Below are 17,597 nucleotides of genomic sequence, written 5' to 3' on the forward strand. Positions count from 1 at the left end.
GGGTATTCATGTTTCTGCATCTGCTGGAATGCACAGCCAATGTCCCTTGCAATGGGAGTTGCTTTCCCTGAAACTTCAATTGCTTTTTTCACTCTTATTCCCTCCAGGAAATAATAAAATAAAAATCTCCAAAGTCAGGATCACTTGTAGCTGGGCCCAAACAGCTTGTTGTGCTTTATCCAAGTTAAAATTCAAAGAGAAACTACGGAGAACTTGAGAGCCTGAGGTAATTTGATCATATTCAAAGAGCCAGAGCAGGTTGCTCCCCCATGAAGCAGAGTGGAAAATGTATTCATGGGACTTGGACCATGAATGAAGAGTCAATGCACATCAAGAAGTCCAGCTCTGCTCTCATGTGAGCTTGAAAGCTCAGTGAGTACAGCTGCCTTCAGGCTTTCCAGTCCCCTTTGTGGATCAGTTCTCCAGCACTACTGTGCTTTCATTCCATCCTGAAGGAAAGTTTGGGATCCTGGCAGGTGGAACCATCACTAATATCAGTGGGAGGATTGGACAAGGCACCATTCCTCTGTAGTGGTTGTTTCAGATAAATCATAGAATCCTAGAGTATGATTGGAATGGACCTTAAAGAGCAACTCATTCCACCCTTGCCATGGCACCTCCCACTGTCCCAGGTCACTCCAAGCCCCAATTTCCAGCCTGGCCTTGGGCACTGCCAGGGATCCAGGGGCAGCCACAGCTGCTCTGGGCACCCTGTGCCAGGGCCTGCCCACCCTCACAGGGAAGGATTTCCTCCTAATGTCAAATCTAAACCTACTCTCTCTCAGTTTAAAGTCACTCCCCATTGTCCTATCATTATAATCCCTGGAAGAGGCTGAGCTTCAGAACTTCCTGAGGACAGCAGGAAGACGTCTGAAGTTCTGAGAAACGACCAAAGGGACCTCAGAATGATGATCCTCTTCAGGCCAGTATTGAAATGTTTGCAGGGATGCTGTACTGGTCAGCTCTTTGTGTGTTCCTTCCAGTCCCCAACAGCAGTGCAGCAAAGGCAGTAGGATCTGTGCAGAAACAGTGTCTCTGGATGCCAGGCTGGAAATCCTTCCCTGTGCAAGTGTCACAAATATATTCCCAGCTGGAGGGTGCTCCAAGTCACCCCCCCTGGAGGCTGCCGGTGGGCTCAGGGAGAGGGGCAGCTTGCTGCCAGCAGGCACGGTGCTCACCAGAGCAGGGAGAGGGGACAGGCTCCCTGTGCCTCCCACAGCCTCCGGAGCCCCCAGAACTGCTCTTCCAGGGGGCCTCATTAAGGCTGAGGGGCTTCTCTGGATCCAAAAGCAGAAGGGTAATGGGGGTCCCAGGGTCACCTCCTGGTGTTTGTCTCTGGTCTGAGGTGAGCACCACCCATCAGAGATGGGCCTGCACTCCTGAAAGGGGTCACAACCCTTTTTGCCATTCCTGCACACTCTCATCCTCTGAATTGTCGTCCTGTTTCAGTTCCACTCCAGCGAGCTGTCAGGCAGGGATGTGTTAATTCAGCACAGCAGAACCACAAACAGATGGGTAATTGACCTGTGTGCCTTCATTACACCCGAGTTCAGTGCTGCCCTTCAGGCCATAAACTCCTCTGGCTGCCTCTCCAAAGTCTCTGCCCTTTTCCAGGTGGGATCCCCTGCAAAGGCCTGCTCAGAGTGACTGTCCTCTGCCTGCTGCAGACACTGACAGGGCCTGACAGGCAGGTCCTGCCAGGTAGAAGAAAACAGCTGTGAATCCTCAGGGAGATGCTCAGGGAGCCTGGGGGAGGACAGGATGGAAAACCACACACACTGTGCACAGGGCACTGAAACTGTTAGTGCATCCTCTGGTACCTGAGCAAGGCTGAGCTCACACCAGATGGATGGATTCACAAACACTTGCCATGGAGAGAGAGACAAGGGGATAGATCTCTCTGCTAATGTGAGTCTGCCAAGCAACACTGAAATCCTCGGCACTAAATCCATTTGCACTTCTGTAGGATTTGACAGGTAGCCTTGGTAGCAGGGAGGGCTCAGGTATCCAGCTCCTGTGTTTATGCTCTGGGAACTGGGCACTTAACTCTGCAAGGGTGTCTTATAAAGCCCCTCTTCTGTTATTTTCCTTTCTTGTGTTTTCTGTTCCTTCTTATTTTCCCTTTCAGTGTGTATTTTCATTTTTTTGGTGGTACCAAACCCATCTAGTGTCTCTCAGAGCAGCACCATGCCCATTGCTTCTGAGCTAGCACTTGGTTTCAGGAGACAAAACCCGACACACCTGGGAATAAGAGAGGCTGTGCATTCAGGGCCTTTGGACTGTGCTGGGATCTGGGAATGGGATGAAAGAGTGTTGGGGAACGGGAAGTTTCTTGTCACCCTTCCCCCACAGAGGAGATGGGCTCTGTTCTCACCTAAATCACTACTTGCTCTGGAGGGTTGCAATCTGTACCTTCCTTATTCACAACAGCTTTTCATTCTTCACCATGACTTGTCCAAACTGTTAATGAAATGAGTTTTGAAAAGAGGAACAAATACCTGAAATGACTTTTAAATTTACCTTTTATTCCTCCTGTAACCCTGCTGTTCTCTCTCCAGGTCTCCAGATCATCTTCCCTCAATATTTACAAGAGAAGTTTGTCCAGTCTGCCTTGAGTTACATCATGTGCAATGGGGAGGGCGAGTACATCTGCAGAGACAGCCAGTGTGGCTGCCAGTGTTCTGAGGAGTTCCCCCAGTGCAACTGCCCCATCACTGACATCCAGATCATGGAGTATACCCTGGCCAACATGGCCAAGACCTGGACAGAAGCCTATAAAGATCTGGAGAATTCAGGTAACTGAGCAAGATGAACTTTTTTCAATTTGTGGCAAGTCATATCAGGTAAAAATCTTTTATTCCCTCAGTATTAATGCTCTAATTTGGCTAAAAAGTATAGGATATTGAACCCAAACCCAGGCTCGTAGCCTTGAGGGAGTACCCTTTTTTTCTCTATTAAACACACACTACACATGGAGTTATGTGTACAGGGATATTTCCTGTGGAAGTATGTGCTTTGTTAAAAATCTGAATTTCATATGAAACCATCTCCAAATCTCTCTTTTAATAGTTCTATGGAGAAACTTCCACAATATGAATGATGCAGAAATTGCTTTTCAGATTTGCATGAATGTTTTATTCTGCTTTGGTGAAAGCAGTTCAGAGGGAGAAGAACACACAAGGCAGATGAAACCTCCTTTGAGGCAGGGAGAAGAAGAGAAAATGACTCCTCTCCTGCAGGGCAATGTCTGCTGCTGGGAACATTTCTCTTTTCCACTTTCTCCCCAGAAGAGGCTGAGGGTGTCAGTGGAGTTTTTTCTGTGTTAATGCTGGTAATGTGAGTAGTTTAGTCATAGTAGGTGTGTTGTACTCACAGGATACACACTCCTCAAGGCTTCAGGTAGGAAAGAGCAACACTTTCAGTGAATTTTATCCTTTAGCAAGTGGCCTGCCTGCCCTGGAACCACAGGCACCAAACAGAACTTCGTCAGGAACTTGTCTTTGTGCTGATTCTCATCTTTCAGTCTTAACCAGCCACTTTCTGACACGTTTTCTTCAATGATTATTGTCACAACTGCCCAGATCTCCATGTCAGAAAGGAAAACTGGGAAAAAACGACCATCTAGCTCAATTCAAGGCAAATCCTTCATAAGTTTTCTTTCTTTCTTCAAGTTAAAAGTCACCTTAATCCCTCTAAAGGCTGAAATGCAGAGAAGCCTGTGATGTTTCCTTGGAGGGCTGTTGAGGATTTGCTTCATACTTCAACACATGGCCCCTGCTGGTGTTTGTGCTGCTGCACAGACCCTTATGTGCCACTCATGCTGTTACCCTGGTGCTCAGCTGAGCATCCAGAGTGGGAGTTAATGGCCTGGGGCTAATTATCATCTTGCCCAGAGGCCCCCCATGTACCCTGGGGAGCCACAGCGCTGGGCAGTTCCTGGAGCAGGTCACCAGCTAACGAGGTCAGATATTTTCTGTGAGGTTCTATGGGCTCATGAATGGGGTGGGTAGCCCCAGGGCAAACCAGAAAGGTGGGTTTCAGGAGCTTTTGCCAGCTCAGTACCACACAAGTTTACAAGTATTCCTGGCAATGCCTGCCAGCACTGCCCCGCCACTGGGTATGTGTCACCAGTTGTCAGTTCTGGCACAGGATTGTCAAATAAGGTGCTCAACAGCCACAGGTTGGCCTCATCAAACCCCTTCCCTTCCCAGGGTATGTAACCCAGGTACTGAGAAGGTGAGAGCCTGTGCAGAGGAGTTCCAATTCCACGTTCTGTCCTTGCTGTGCTCCATCCCAGCACAGGCCGGGGTAGATAATTACATTCAGGCTCCCTCCCCTGGAGATTTGAATGGGGGAAGGTGTTTTTCATTTGCCATGTTAAAGTGACATATTGCAGTGCAATTTCTGCCATATTCCACCCAGGGCTGGAGGCTTTTCAGGGCTAGATGGAGTGATTATCTTTATGTCTAAAGCTGTTGCATCTGATTCATCACTTTGATGCATCATGCGTGAACTTATCCTTTGAGATGGAAGTTGCTATTACAAAAGACTGCAGTATTAGTGTTTTGCTTCTTTGTTTTAATAAATATTCCCAATAACTAGAGGATTTTCTTCATTATGAGCAGCAGAGGAGAAATCTCTGATGACATCTGAAGGCTTTTCCAATAAAGTGGACTGAAAGGCACAGGAGTGCTCTGAAAGCAAATACCATTTTGCACAGGAAGCAACTGAAAGTCCAGAACATTTGTATTCTGCTTCTGGTCTGTGTTGGATCCTCTGTTAATTTGAAAAAATCCTGCAGGGCGAATCAAGAGTTGCTGTGATTTGGAATAGTATCTTCAAAGTCAAGGAGGCTGCAGTGAACTGAAGCTGCTTTGAATCAGCTCAGGAGGTTTTTTTAGCTCTGTGCTTCACTGCTTCTGGGTAAATTGAGAAAAATAACACTCCCTTATTCTTGGCATTTCAGAATGACTGGTCAAAAAATTCTGTGATTGTGGATTAAAAAAACCCTCCAACTTTTAATTAAGTCATTTGATGGGGTTTTATTTGTTAATTTGTTTGTTTATTCAAGACTATTGCTTTCTGATGTAAATGGGATTTTTTTTTTTCTTTTTAACACTGGCAAAAGGAAAACTGAATCTATGAAAGAGATGTCTGCCCTGACAATTCCCTGTGGTGCCACTTGTGATGCTGAGTCATTGCCATGGGACTGCCTTAGGGACGGGGTGACTCGGCAGAAAAAGGGGCCAAGCTGCATCACGGGAGGTGTAGTTCCAGCCCTCAGCAAGGTTTGCTGTGCAAACAGCCTCGTTAATTAATTGGAAAATGTCAGGGTTAGGAATGAAGTATTCCCAGAAACAGGAATATCCCCATCCATACCACTGGTTTCCAGGCAGAGTTATAAATAAATATAAATAATGAAGAAACTATGCTGGGTTTAAAGCACTTTATTTTTTCCTTCTTTCTTCATCACCCCAGTTTTAAACAACCCCATCCAGCTTTTATTTTGCCAGATTTGCTGCTCATTTGTTTTTCCCCTAACGTTGCACTGCAGTAGCAAAATGTGCACACTGCACCGAAATTCCTGCCTTGCCCGTCTCGATGAAAAATGTACCACATTCATCATCAGAGGGAAAAAGAGCCCGGGCTCCTGCACAAAAAGGCTTTTGAGGAAATTGATTTATAAGGGGCGGGAAGCAAATGCAAGGCTTTTACTGCTGAAAGGTACCCGGAGTAATCAGCATGGTCAACAGAAGCAATTATACCTGATGGTGGTTTCAGAGGCCCACGAAAAAGCAGAGTAGGGCTTGGGGAGGAGAAGGGCACTGGAAGCAGCATTAAAAACAGAGTGAAAACCTGAGAGAGGACTAAAAAAAAAATAAAAAAATCTCTTGGTAATCTTTCGGGGAGAAAGGAGACAACAGATGTCCCATGGATGTTGGCAGAGCAGTGATGATGGTTATTTTTAGGAGGAGCTCGGTTACACCATGTGATGAGTAGGATGTGAACATCCATTTACCATCCATGTCAGGATGAGACTGACTAATGTACAGATAGCCTTTGTTAGGCAGTTAAGCATGAACTACAAGTTGATGAATAACAGGAAATCTGTTATGCAAATATCTTTAACTTTGTGCTATAAGATGTAAATTATTTGGTCTGACTTTCTCCACTAATTCTATGGATTATTTCTTTTTATTTGAAAAGATGTCAGCCTGTACAAGCTCTCTTTTTTCTTCTGAAAATAGGATGAAGGAATTAAAAAAAACAAACAACAAAACAAAACAAAAAAGGATTGGAGAAGGATCAGAAATAATATAGATAATGAAGAGGAAAAGATGGCTGTACTTCCTGTTGAGTTGTTTGGGAAATTTATGGCAGGGTCCTAGTCCAGCCTCCTTCTAGAAGCAGGACCACAGCCAGCACTAGGTCAGATCAGCCTTGGTTTTGTCTAGCAGAGTCTAAAATGAGAGATTTTTATACATCTCTGATCATGTTCCAGCGCTGCATTACCTCCAAGTGACAAAGTTTTTCAGTAAATCATTTTAATTTCTCAAGCTGCAAGCTGCATATTGCTCATTGTTATATAGCCACAGTCTCTCAAAAGAGGAGTTTTGTTCCTATCTGTCAGTACCTTTTGAGGAGTTACTGCTATAATTAAACATCCCTTGGCCTCCTCCTTACCAAATGAGACCAGGGCAGCTCCCCACACCTGACCCTGTGATCAGGCCTGGAGCACCTCGGTGTCCCTGAGCTCTGCTCTCCCAGTCTCTGTCCATCCCTTTTGGGTGGGTGCTCCAGGTGTGGCAGTGCCAAGAAAAGGTGAATATCAACTTCCCCAACCAGCTGGATTCAGCCCAGTATGAAGTTTTTTTCCAGTAAGAACAAGATGTTGGCCCACCTCATCCCTTAAACCTTCCTCAGTTGATAGTGCCCAAGCCTGTGCCAACACATGGGATTTTTCTCTCCTGGTACAAAACATTGCTCTTGTGGTTATTGCCTTTTATGGAGTTCTTATTGTCCTACTCATTGCATTTCTCAAGGTCTCACTGTGTTAAATATAGTTTTCTAGCATCGAAAACTGAATTATTTTCCCCCGAGAAAGCTGGAACCATCTGGGTTTTTCCCTTCTGAGGATGTCCCAGCCTGGTAATCAGAGTCTGACCAAACTTCCCTTCTTAGGTAGGAAGGGCTGATCATAAACAGAAACAGTATCAGAATTTCTGATTGTGATGAAAAAAGCCCCAAACTCAAACAAACCCTGCATAACAGTGGGTTTTTGGTTTTTTTTTTCATTATGAAACAAAATAGAATGGAAATAAAGTAATCAAAAAACCACAAACACAACAAACAGCAACATTGAACAATATATTTTTTGATCAATTAGATTTGTTCCCTTTGGCTAAAATTGACACCTTTTGTTCTAACCTGAGCCCTGCAAACTATTTTATTTTATTTTATTTTATTTTCCTCGTTACAAAATGCAACTCATTTAACTTCAAATGGAGTTAAATTAGAGGTAAGAATAAGAATGCTCTTTTTAAAAAATACAAAAGCAGGACATTTTAACGGCATCCAAACTTTTCCTCTGGAGAATTTTTAAAGCTTTGTTTTTCCCGTTTGGGTTTTTTTTTTTTAATTACACAGCAAAATGCTTTGCCTTCAACAACAAACAACATTTCAGGAGCAGCTGAAAAACAATGTAAATGAGAACTCTTCAACTGACAATGATTACAACTCCCAGCTTTTTGTTTATAACCCTAAGAATATAACCTCATGTTCAGGGAATTTCTGTATTTTTTTCCGCTCCACCCTGTGCATTTTGACTGTGTTCTTTCACCTTGATATTCACTGCAGGGTTTTTTTTTCCTATATGGGAGCAGCAACACCCATGGAATTAGTGGCTTCCAGGGGCAGAGTGACAGAGCAGTGAGTTAATGGACATCACTTTCCCTGGGCAGAGCTGATGGCCTCGTCCATCCCTGTTCCTTCTCCGCTGCTGATGAAAACCTTTGTAACTCCGTTATAGCCAAACCCTCCCGTATTCCTCCTCATTTCTTGTGTGTCTTCCAGATGAGTTTAAATCCTTCATGAAAAGGCTACCTAGCAACCACTTCCTGACCATTGGGAGCATCCACCAGCACTGGGGGAACGACTGGGACCTGCAGAACCGCTACAAGCTGCTGCAGAGCTCGCTGGAAGCCCAGCGCCAGAAGATCCAGCGCACCGCCCGCAAACTCTTTGGCCTCAGTGTCCGGTGTCGGCACAATCCCAACCACCAGCTGCCTAGGGAAAGGTACCTCCATCCTTCGTGGGGCATGGGGGGCTTCTGGTGCTCAGCTTGGGTTTGGGGCTCATCCCAGCAAAGCTGTGTTTGGAGGCAGAGTATGTGCAGGAGGAAATGGTCGCTGAATAACAGAACCAATACAATTCCGACAGAAGCTGTTTATTGTTTATGTTACATGGCAGATACAGATTCTGGGTCTGCTGTCCACGTGGGCACACATCTCTGGGCTGGCCAAGCTGCTTCTTTATGAGCCTGGCACACATCCCTCAGGACATCCAATTGGTCAGGTGTCCATCCTCACATTGTGCTCCCCCTATCCAGGGTTTACATTTTTTGCAGACAGTTTGTCAGGCTCTCTTCTTATTTTTCTTATTGTTGTTTTCTCAATAACTTTAATGAATTCCTGAAAGCTTTAATAAAAATTACAGGTAGTTTGATAACATTACTCACAGCCAGTTTGGCTGGTGGGTCAAAAGAGCCTGTTATACAGATATGTTGCTACAGGTGTGTTGGCATGGACATCTTCAGGAAACAGTAAAATCTGGGAAAGGGTTGATATTCCTGGAGATGTAGGTAGCTTTTGTCACATTCCTGACTACGCTCACGTCCCTTCTATGTGGTTTTACCTACCCAAGGAAGGGCATCACTTACAGGCCATAACTTATTCTTTAAGCTCTGCAAGAATATGTTTAGTCTGTTCTGCAGGCTAAGCTGCTCTTTTGTGGTGTTCCCTCAAGATCCACAGCCAAGCTTTCAGCCTCCACTTGCTGTCAAAAAAGACATGTGGAGCACAAGGTGCTTCGGCCCATTTTTGGATTGTGCTCCTCAGTATCTCCAGAGTGAAAGGAGAGGCTTTAGTTTCACTTGGAATGCATCACATTTTTGCTGCGAGATGCAGCGTGAACCTGTAAAACTTCACTGAGCAGGAGCCTTGCAAGGGTATTACAAGTGGAGAGAGCAGATTTTCCATTACTGCTACAGCAGCTATTGATATCTAATAATCCCCTCCTGTCGGCTCCTTTCAGCCCTAACCTGTAGCTGAGCTTGCTTCAATTAATTTTTGGAGATTTGCATTTCTGGATTTTAATAAACATCTCTTGCTGTGTAGTTCTACATTGTCTGGACTGAAGCAATATTGAAAATCTTGGGGGAAAAAAAAAAGAGTCTGAGTGCCTTTTCTTCCATACTTCTCTTGGAAGGATCAGGCCAAGTTAATATTTGAAGAGAAACTGTTTGTCCACTTCCTTTATTACCGAAATATTCAGTTTCAAGACAAAACTGATAGATTGACTGCTGTCTACTGCTCTCATCCAGCTCCCTGGCTTCTGAACACGCTGACTTCTCATTTCATCACTCTGCAGCTCAGAAAACCCTTCCAGGGCTTAACACCTCTTTAATTACTAAGAAATCTCATGTTTCTAGACAAAGATTTGATGGACTTACTAGGGATGAGGAGAAATATCTATTAAATGTAAGAGATTATGAAATAAAGTCTTTGGAGTGCTTCCTAAACCTGGCCCATCCCTGCCAACTGGATGAGCTGTTCTGACCAGGCTGGGTGCTGGAGGAGCCACAGGCATGTTCAGGTAGGAATTTTTAGTTATGCCACAGCAGCAACAAAGTGAAGCAGCAGTGAGGAAATCTCCGTCCAACCATGTTGCTCTGAAACATTCAGAAAAATATATCTTCAGCATTTATCATCTATTTTAAAAACCCAGCCAAGCAGAAAGGGAGCTTCCAACTACTACAATGAAATCTGGGGGAAGGAGGGTGGAATGGATGATGGCAGATGGGTTTTTAACTGACTGATGTGCTTGATTTGTTTAAGTCAACATCAGCAGGCATATTATCATTTCTTTTCTTGTTTGTCATTCTGCATCTGCAGCTAGGCAGGGGAGCAGTGTGGTAGGAGCTCTGTAGAAAGAGGTGCAACCCATCTTTCTCCTCACAGAGCTGGGAAATACTCTCATTTTCTAATTGTTGCTGTACAGAATGACAGAGGCTTATCAAGCATGCCAGTGGCTTTGAAAGGATGGCATGGTTCTATTAAGAGCAAGCCTCTCTCTCTTTAATACACATAATTGTAAGCCTGCATTATACATTCAAAGGCAATGGAAAAAAAGCAATGAGATTGCTGTTGATTGTCCTCAGGGAAAGGAAGAGGTGATGTTTCCAAAAGGAAGATAAGAAAGGGAGAGTAAGGATTCTGGCAATTAGGCTGATTCTCCATGACCCTTTGCAATGGCTAAGGAGACAGAAATTTCTATCTATCTATCTATCTATCTATCTATCTATCTATCTATCTATCTATCTATCTATCTACATATCTACATACCTATATATCTGTATTTTATCTATAGAAATATAGATGGAGATATAGAGATATAGATATGTAGGTATATAGATATATTGATATCAATATATTTGGTCTGTACTTCTTTTGTCAAACCCAGGAAAGTTTACAGGTTTAAAATAGAGACAAATCTGTTGGTTTAAAAAGGAGACCACTCTCAGTTAATAAAACTTCCATGTCAAATGATCACCTGTAGTTTTATTTTAAAGCACTGGATGTAAAATAGAAATAACATCCAATGGAGAGAGGGGTTATACATGTTCTGGCCTTCAGCCAAAATACATCTCACAGCTGCTGAGAATAAAAATAGCAATTTTTACTTCACTGTTCCATACAGAAAACCCAAAAGTACCCTCAGAGAAGCTAGCGCTGGTTGGAAAGTGGAAAGTGAGTTTGCGAAGGAAATTTTTTAAGTCCCTGCCTTTTTTTCCTTGTAAATAGAAAAGCCAAAAATCTGTCTGTCTCCCTGCTCCCAGCATTGCCAGGGAACTACATCCACAAAACCCTACAAAGCAATTCTCACTCAGAGCTTAGCCTGCAGGTCATATTTATTTTCACTTTAGAATCATGGAATCATTGGGGTTGGAAAAGACCTCCAGAATCATTGAATCCAACCTGTGCTTGATCCCCAGCTTGTCACCTTGACCAGAGCAGTGAGTGCCACATCCAGGAGCTCTTTGGGCACCTCCAGGGGTGGGGATTCCCACCGTCTCCCCAGGAACACTTTAAATAAAAATCAGTGGCTGCTCTGGTACTGGTTTTCAGCTGTTAAACAGTAGATCTTTCCAGCATCCTCCTGCTCTGACACTCCTTAAGGTACAAGGCCTGAGCCTGAGCCATCAGAGGGGTGTGTTTTAAAATGTTACCTCCTGTCAGCTGAAGGGCTTTGGCTGGTCCTGTGTATATTCTTAACATGTCCCAGTTGCAAGAAAAAATGGTGTAATTTATAGCACTTTGCTTCTCTCTCACTCTCTTACACTTCCCATTGACGTGTTTGTAGTCGATGCCCAGCTCTGCCCTGGATTCTGCATTTTTATTTAATTACATCCTTTATTGCTGTCATCAGCAGATGGTGGGTAGTCTCCTGTTTCATTTTCTTCTTGTTTTTTTTTTAATCCTACTTGTGTCTTTGCTGAAAGCTAAGACACACACACACTACATAAAACAACCTCCCTTCCATCCTCTGCAAAGTTCATCTGGGGAACAGGAAATTTACTGGTGTCCATTGCAAGATATCATCTGAGGCGTTTTTTCCCATTTTGTTTTGCTGGCTGTTAGTATAAAGAAGGACAGAACTACCCAGTGATTTTTTCTTAGAGACAGAACACACCCAAAATGGACAGAATGTGGTCACCTGACTCTAATTTATACTGGGTCCACTGCTATGGCCTGGCAGCCCTTGGCCCAGGAACTCAGGGGCATTATCAACACCTAAAACCTGTGTAAAGCCTCAATCCAGCGCTGCATAAATCCAGGTGCATTTGACTGGCTTTCCAAACAGGAAGCACAAGGCTTCAGATGGGTGGAAACAAATTTGTATTGGTGAAAAGTGAGCAAGAATTCACCTGTGAGCAGCCTCAGGCCACCGGGATGGCTTGGAAATGCTTGTTGCTGTCAGCTTGTGGCTGTGTTTTGCTGTGCTGTTCCCTCCCTTCCAAGGAAGAGCTGTCCCAGGAATTTTGAGGAGCCCTGTGCACTTTTTTGAGCGAGCAGGGCTGTCACTGTATCCCTCTACAGCAGATATTTATGGAGGTCACTGCCTTGCTCCCAAGCTCCCCAGCCAGCTTTGTCCTTTCCTCCAGCAGAAGAGCTGCTCTTGGCTGGGAATTGGGGAAAGATTGGGTACTGGCGGCCCTGTACCACAGGAAAAATGTGAAAATTGTCTGTTCCCACGTCCAACACTTCAGAATTTTTCTTCTAATGCCTTTCCTTTTTTTCTCACCCTGTTTTTCCTCCTTTTCTTCCTGCTTTTCATTCCTGCCTGTTCTCCTTCAGTTGCTGCTGTTGCATTTTTTCCCTTTCTCCACCCATTACTCCTGTCCACTGTTTCTCTCTTATTTTTCCTTTTACCTGCACATTTTCCTCTCTTTCTTTCCCAACCTTTCGGCTTCTGTTCCTTGATTATTTCTTTCCTTCCAGTGCTTTCCTCTGTTTTACAGTCTCATCCCTCCACTCTTTCCCTCCCCCTAATCATCTTGCTGTTCTTTGCTGCTGTATCATTTAATGCCTTCTTTGATACAGCCTACAGCTTAATGATTATTCGGAGGTCAGGCGATGCAGGTGCCATGAATTTCACTAATCCAGCTCTGAGAGCCTCTGTCCATAATCACTCCTCTCATTCTACAGGGGCTGAATCCTAATTTGTCATTAGCCAGTCCTCTCACTGCAGCACTACCGAGAACTTTTTGCCCAGAGGAGACAATGAAGTATTCATTAGCCAGGGGGGAGGCAGAGGGGAGGGAGCAGCGGCTGCACAGAGGGTTCTGCTGAGAAAGGAGTCGCTGTAACCAACTTTCCTGGGGCAGTGGGAAGGGGTAAAAAAGGGGGAAATGAGGCAACATGACAAGTGGGTTGTGCAGAAAGTGAATGTGAGTTATGGTGTCATTTTCTAGGAGTCGTTCCAGGGCTGCAGGATGTGGGGTTGAAAGGTGCTGATCCAGCAGCTGTGGGAGTGGCAGGGCTCAGGGGTGGGTGAGTGGGGCTGATTTTAAGGGAGAGATTCCAAGAGGTGGCTAATTAGAAGCAGTCTTTGGGGTTCTTTTTAAGGAGGAATAATTTTAGCAGCTTTGTCTATGTGCATCCTGGCTTCTATCCTGGTTTCTGCTGTTCTGAGCTCTGCACCCTAAGCAGAGGTGGCTGCTTGCCTTGCCTTGTTACGGGTCTGATTTTAAAGGGTAACGCCAATTGCCAATGACCTGAAGAGCAGTTTTCTCCTACTAGCCTGGGAGTTCTGCTGCCCTTGTGATGTCTGATAGCCCCAGAGCCTCTGGCATGGCTTTATCAGCTCCATTCCCATGTCCCTGCAGCACTGCTGGGATCCTTGGCAGGACACAGTGCCTGTCCCAGCTCCTAGTGAAGAGAGAGCTCAGAGGAGCATTTCTAACTGGTAGCAATTTCTTAGAAGGCTTTTGCTCATCACCAAAGGAGTAAGCAGCAGATGAAAGATTCAGTCTAGAAATAGGCCAGAATAACTCCCAGATGCCACGGCAGGGCATCGATGTTCCAAGAGCTCTGCCTCAGACACATCCTTGCAAACACTGCAAAGATGCCAACACTGAGTCCCTGTGAGGCCTCAAAGTGCTAATTCTTCCTTCTCCCCACCTACAGGACAATACAGGAATGGCTTACCCGAGTTCAGTCTCTGCTCTACTGCAATGAGAACGGGTTCTGGGGGACCTTTCTGGAAAGCCAACGGAGCTGCGTTTGCCACGGCGGCACCAGCCTGTGCCAGCGCCCCATCCCCTGCATCATCGGGGGCAACAACAGCTGTGCCATGTGCAGCCTTGCCAACATCTCCCTCTGCGGCTCCTGCAACAAGGGCTATAAGCTTTACCGAGGCCGCTGCGAGCCTCAGAATGTGGACTCAGAGCGGAGTGAGCAGTTCATCAGCTTTGAGACAGACCTGGACTTCCAGGACCTGGAGCTGAAGTACCTGCTGCAGAAGATGGACTCCCGGCTGTACGTGCACACCACCTTCATCAGCAACGAGATCCGCCTGGACACCTTCTTCGACCCGCGGTGGCGCAAGCGCATGTCCCTCACCTTGAAGAGCAACAAGAACCGGATGGACTTCATCCACATGGTGATTGGGATCTCCATGCGCATCTGCCAGATGCGCAACAGCAGCCTGGACCCCATGTTCTTTGTCTATGTCAACCCATTCAGCGGGAGCCACTCGGAGGGCTGGAACATGCCCTTTGGGGAGTACGGCTACCCGCGCTGGGAGAAAATCCGCCTCCAGAACAGCCAGTGCTACAACTGGACCCTGCTGCTGGGCAACCGGTGGAAAACCTTTTTTGAGACTGTCCACATCTACCTACGCAGCCGGACTCGGCTGCCCTCCCTCCTGCGCAACGAGACTGGCCAAGGGCCCGTGGACCTTTCCGACCCCACCAAGCGCCAGTTCTACATCAAGATCTCGGATGTGCAGGTCTACGGCTACAGCCTGCGCTTCAACGCCGACCTCCTGCGCAGTGCAGTGCAGCAGGTCAACCAGTCCTACACGCAGGGCGGGCAGTTCTACTCCTCCTCTTCCGTCATGCTCTTGCTACTGGATATTCGGGACCGAATCAACCGCCTGGCGCCTCCAGTGGCCCCGGGGAAGCCACAGCTGGATCTGTTCTCTTGTATGCTCAAGCACCGCCTGAAGCTCACCAACAGTGAGATCATCCGGGTGAACCACGCCCTGGACCTGTACAACACCGAGATCCTCAAACAGTCCGACCAGATGACAGCAAAACTCTGCTAACCCCTGGACTTAGCAATGGACACATTGGTGATTGAGCCTTTTGCTGTATAAAAAAGAAATAAAACAAACAAATGACAAAAAAATAAAAAAGAAAAAAAAAAAGACAAAAGCAAAAAAAGAAAAAAAAAGAGAAAAAAGAGAAAAAGAGAAAGAAAAAAGTAAAAAGGAAGGAGGAAAAGTGGAGGAAAGGAAAAGGGAAAATAAGATTTGTAAAATGTAATTAATATACAAAAGAGGGGGAAAAAAGAGGAAATTCTTCATTTGTTGAAAACTAAACCCGTTCTAGCAGCTGTATAAAAATGTCAGGCATGTTTGTTATTTCTATAATCCGTCATAAAAGGGTAACACCGTATTCTCTTGACCTTGGGGGTGTTGCTTGCGAGTCCTCAGGGGCAGCAGAGGAAATAAAGGGAGGAGCAGAGAGAGGGGCAAACTTCTGTACTGGACTGTCAAGTTTTCTGCTATGCAGGTGCCAAGACAAAGAGACTTTAAAAAAAAAATTCAAAGCAAACAAACAAACAGAGAAGAGTTATATGTAAATGTAAAAGAGCTACCATTATTCCTACAATGGGAGTAAATGGTTAAAGATAAAAGATATTTCTTCTGTTGAGATTTATGCCAGCTTTATGTTGAGTTATTCCCACAGCCTGTGCTGAGCTTTGCTGGAGGACAGGAGGGGATAGCAGCCCTTGGGGAGTAAAACTGATGCCTCCTTGAGGAGACCACACAGAAAAGGTGGAGGGTGGATGAGGACTTAGATGTCCTCACTTTGGGATTTCCATCTTGGAAGACATTTCATCAGAGGTAGAGGCTCAGCAGATGCTGGAAATTGGGATGTGTTGGGTTGTTTAGCTTGACCTGCAGTTTGTGCTGCCATCAGTGGTGCCAGAGGAGGAGCAGCACCTTAACTCACCCATCCTTCAGGCCCTTCTACTTAGTCCCTTAAAACAGAGAAAGCCAAAATCCTAAAGGCAAAGCTGAGTTTGTCTTTCTGCCTCAGGTGCTGGGTTTGCCAGTAGTGCTGGGTAACCCTCCTCACCCCAAAAACTAAAGCACAGTGCAATGGACTACATTTCCAAGGAAACCTGGAGACACTGAAGGGTACACAGGTCATTTTTGTTCACTGGGAAAGGAAAAAAATCCTTTTTACTGACTTATGTTTCTGTGGCTGTGAATAATATCCTTGTCTCACTTACACTTTGTCCACCAAAAAAAAAAAATACAGCAAATATATGAGAACATTTTATTAAAATATATGCAACATTAGTAAAATGGAGGGGTGGGAGGGAAGAGCACAACAAACAAACCTATCCTGAGTTTACAAGGATAAAGCCAAATTAAAAAGAATTGCATTATCAAAAAAAAAAACCCAAACAAACCCAAACAAACAAAACAAAACAAAAAACTCAAACCAACCTAAAATAACCAAAAGGTGGGTAAAATTTTTGGCATGTGTGTGGACATGTGTTTGGATTTTAAACAAAAAATAGGATGCTGAATGGAGTGTGTGAATGAAGGATCAGCTGAGCTGGGTGATGAAGCCTGAACACTGTGGGAGGTGAGTAGTGAGGTGTTTCTCTTAATTTCACTGGGTTTTTTTAGTTGAAGTTGATTGAGAAGTGCTAGTGACAGACTGAAATTCCTGCCCTCCAGAAAGGGAGAAATAAATCTCTGATCTTGATGACTTCCAGAGCTGGAGGAGCATCCTGGGGAAAACAGGTCTGAGCAAGGGGCACAGTCCTGATTCAAAGACCAAGATTCAGGTTTGGCTCAAGATTTAACATGTTGATTCAATTGATCTCAAAATAGTCCTGTAGGAGTTTTGACTTTATTTGAAGACTTTGGCTGATATTCTGAGAGTAACATCAGTTCTGGAAAGACTTGAATGCATAGTGGTGTTGGTCTTGTGACACCAAGAACTTGGGCAGTTAAGGCTGGTTTCAGTTCAATTTGTATGATTTAGGTTGTTCTCCTCCAAATTTCCTGAGAAGGAACTGGATACGTTAAGGAAAATACACATTTACTGAACTCTCCTGCTGAGGTACCAATTGAGGGCATAAGAGAAGCAATTTGGGTAATCAGTTAAACCCCAAAAAGGGAGATTAGTCACAAAAGTCTGTCTCTCCAAGAATGGGTATCAGAAGAAGAGCTGAGTGAATTAAACAGCAAGGATGTTTTTTAGGGATGTTTCCTTTAGTAGTAGCTTTTTTCTCCTATGTTGTATCAAGACCTCTCCCCCCTGGTCAGTCCACACAAGAGGCCTCAGGTTGCCCATTTTTCCCAGTGTTTGTTTTTCATTTGCTTGGTCTTTGCTGTGTGTAGCAGAAAATCATATTACACCTTACCATTCCAAGAGTGTTTTTTATAGATGTGACATTTTCTGCCTCAGCTTTCTGATAAGAGAACATTTGGCAGCAATCGTATGCATGGAGGTGAGTTTTAAGCAAATAGTAGAGAGTATTCATGGGAAATGAATGTCAAATTTGTAA

General features: G+C 44.8%; 1 protein-coding gene across 1 annotated transcript in view; it reads left to right on the top strand.

Moving 5' to 3' along the window:
• The window catches only part of BRINP1 (BMP/retinoic acid inducible neural specific 1), a 90,257-nt gene extending 75,076 nt beyond the window's left edge, over nucleotides 1-15,181 (top strand). The window contains exons 6-8 of the mRNA XM_066332465.1: nucleotides 2,559-2,795; nucleotides 8,074-8,296; nucleotides 13,968-15,181. Of these exons, the coding sequence (XP_066188562.1) occupies nucleotides 2,559-2,795; nucleotides 8,074-8,296; nucleotides 13,968-15,108 (1,601 nt within the window). The 3' untranslated portion in view covers nucleotides 15,109-15,181. The remainder of the gene's footprint in view (nucleotides 1-2,558; nucleotides 2,796-8,073; nucleotides 8,297-13,967) is intronic.
• The last annotated feature ends 2,416 nt before the right edge of the window (nucleotides 15,182-17,597 follow it).

Source organism: Sylvia atricapilla, chromosome 19 (assembly GCF_009819655.1).
Source record: "Sylvia atricapilla isolate bSylAtr1 chromosome 19, bSylAtr1.pri, whole genome shotgun sequence".
Taxonomy (NCBI): domain Eukaryota; kingdom Metazoa; phylum Chordata; class Aves; order Passeriformes; family Sylviidae; genus Sylvia; species Sylvia atricapilla.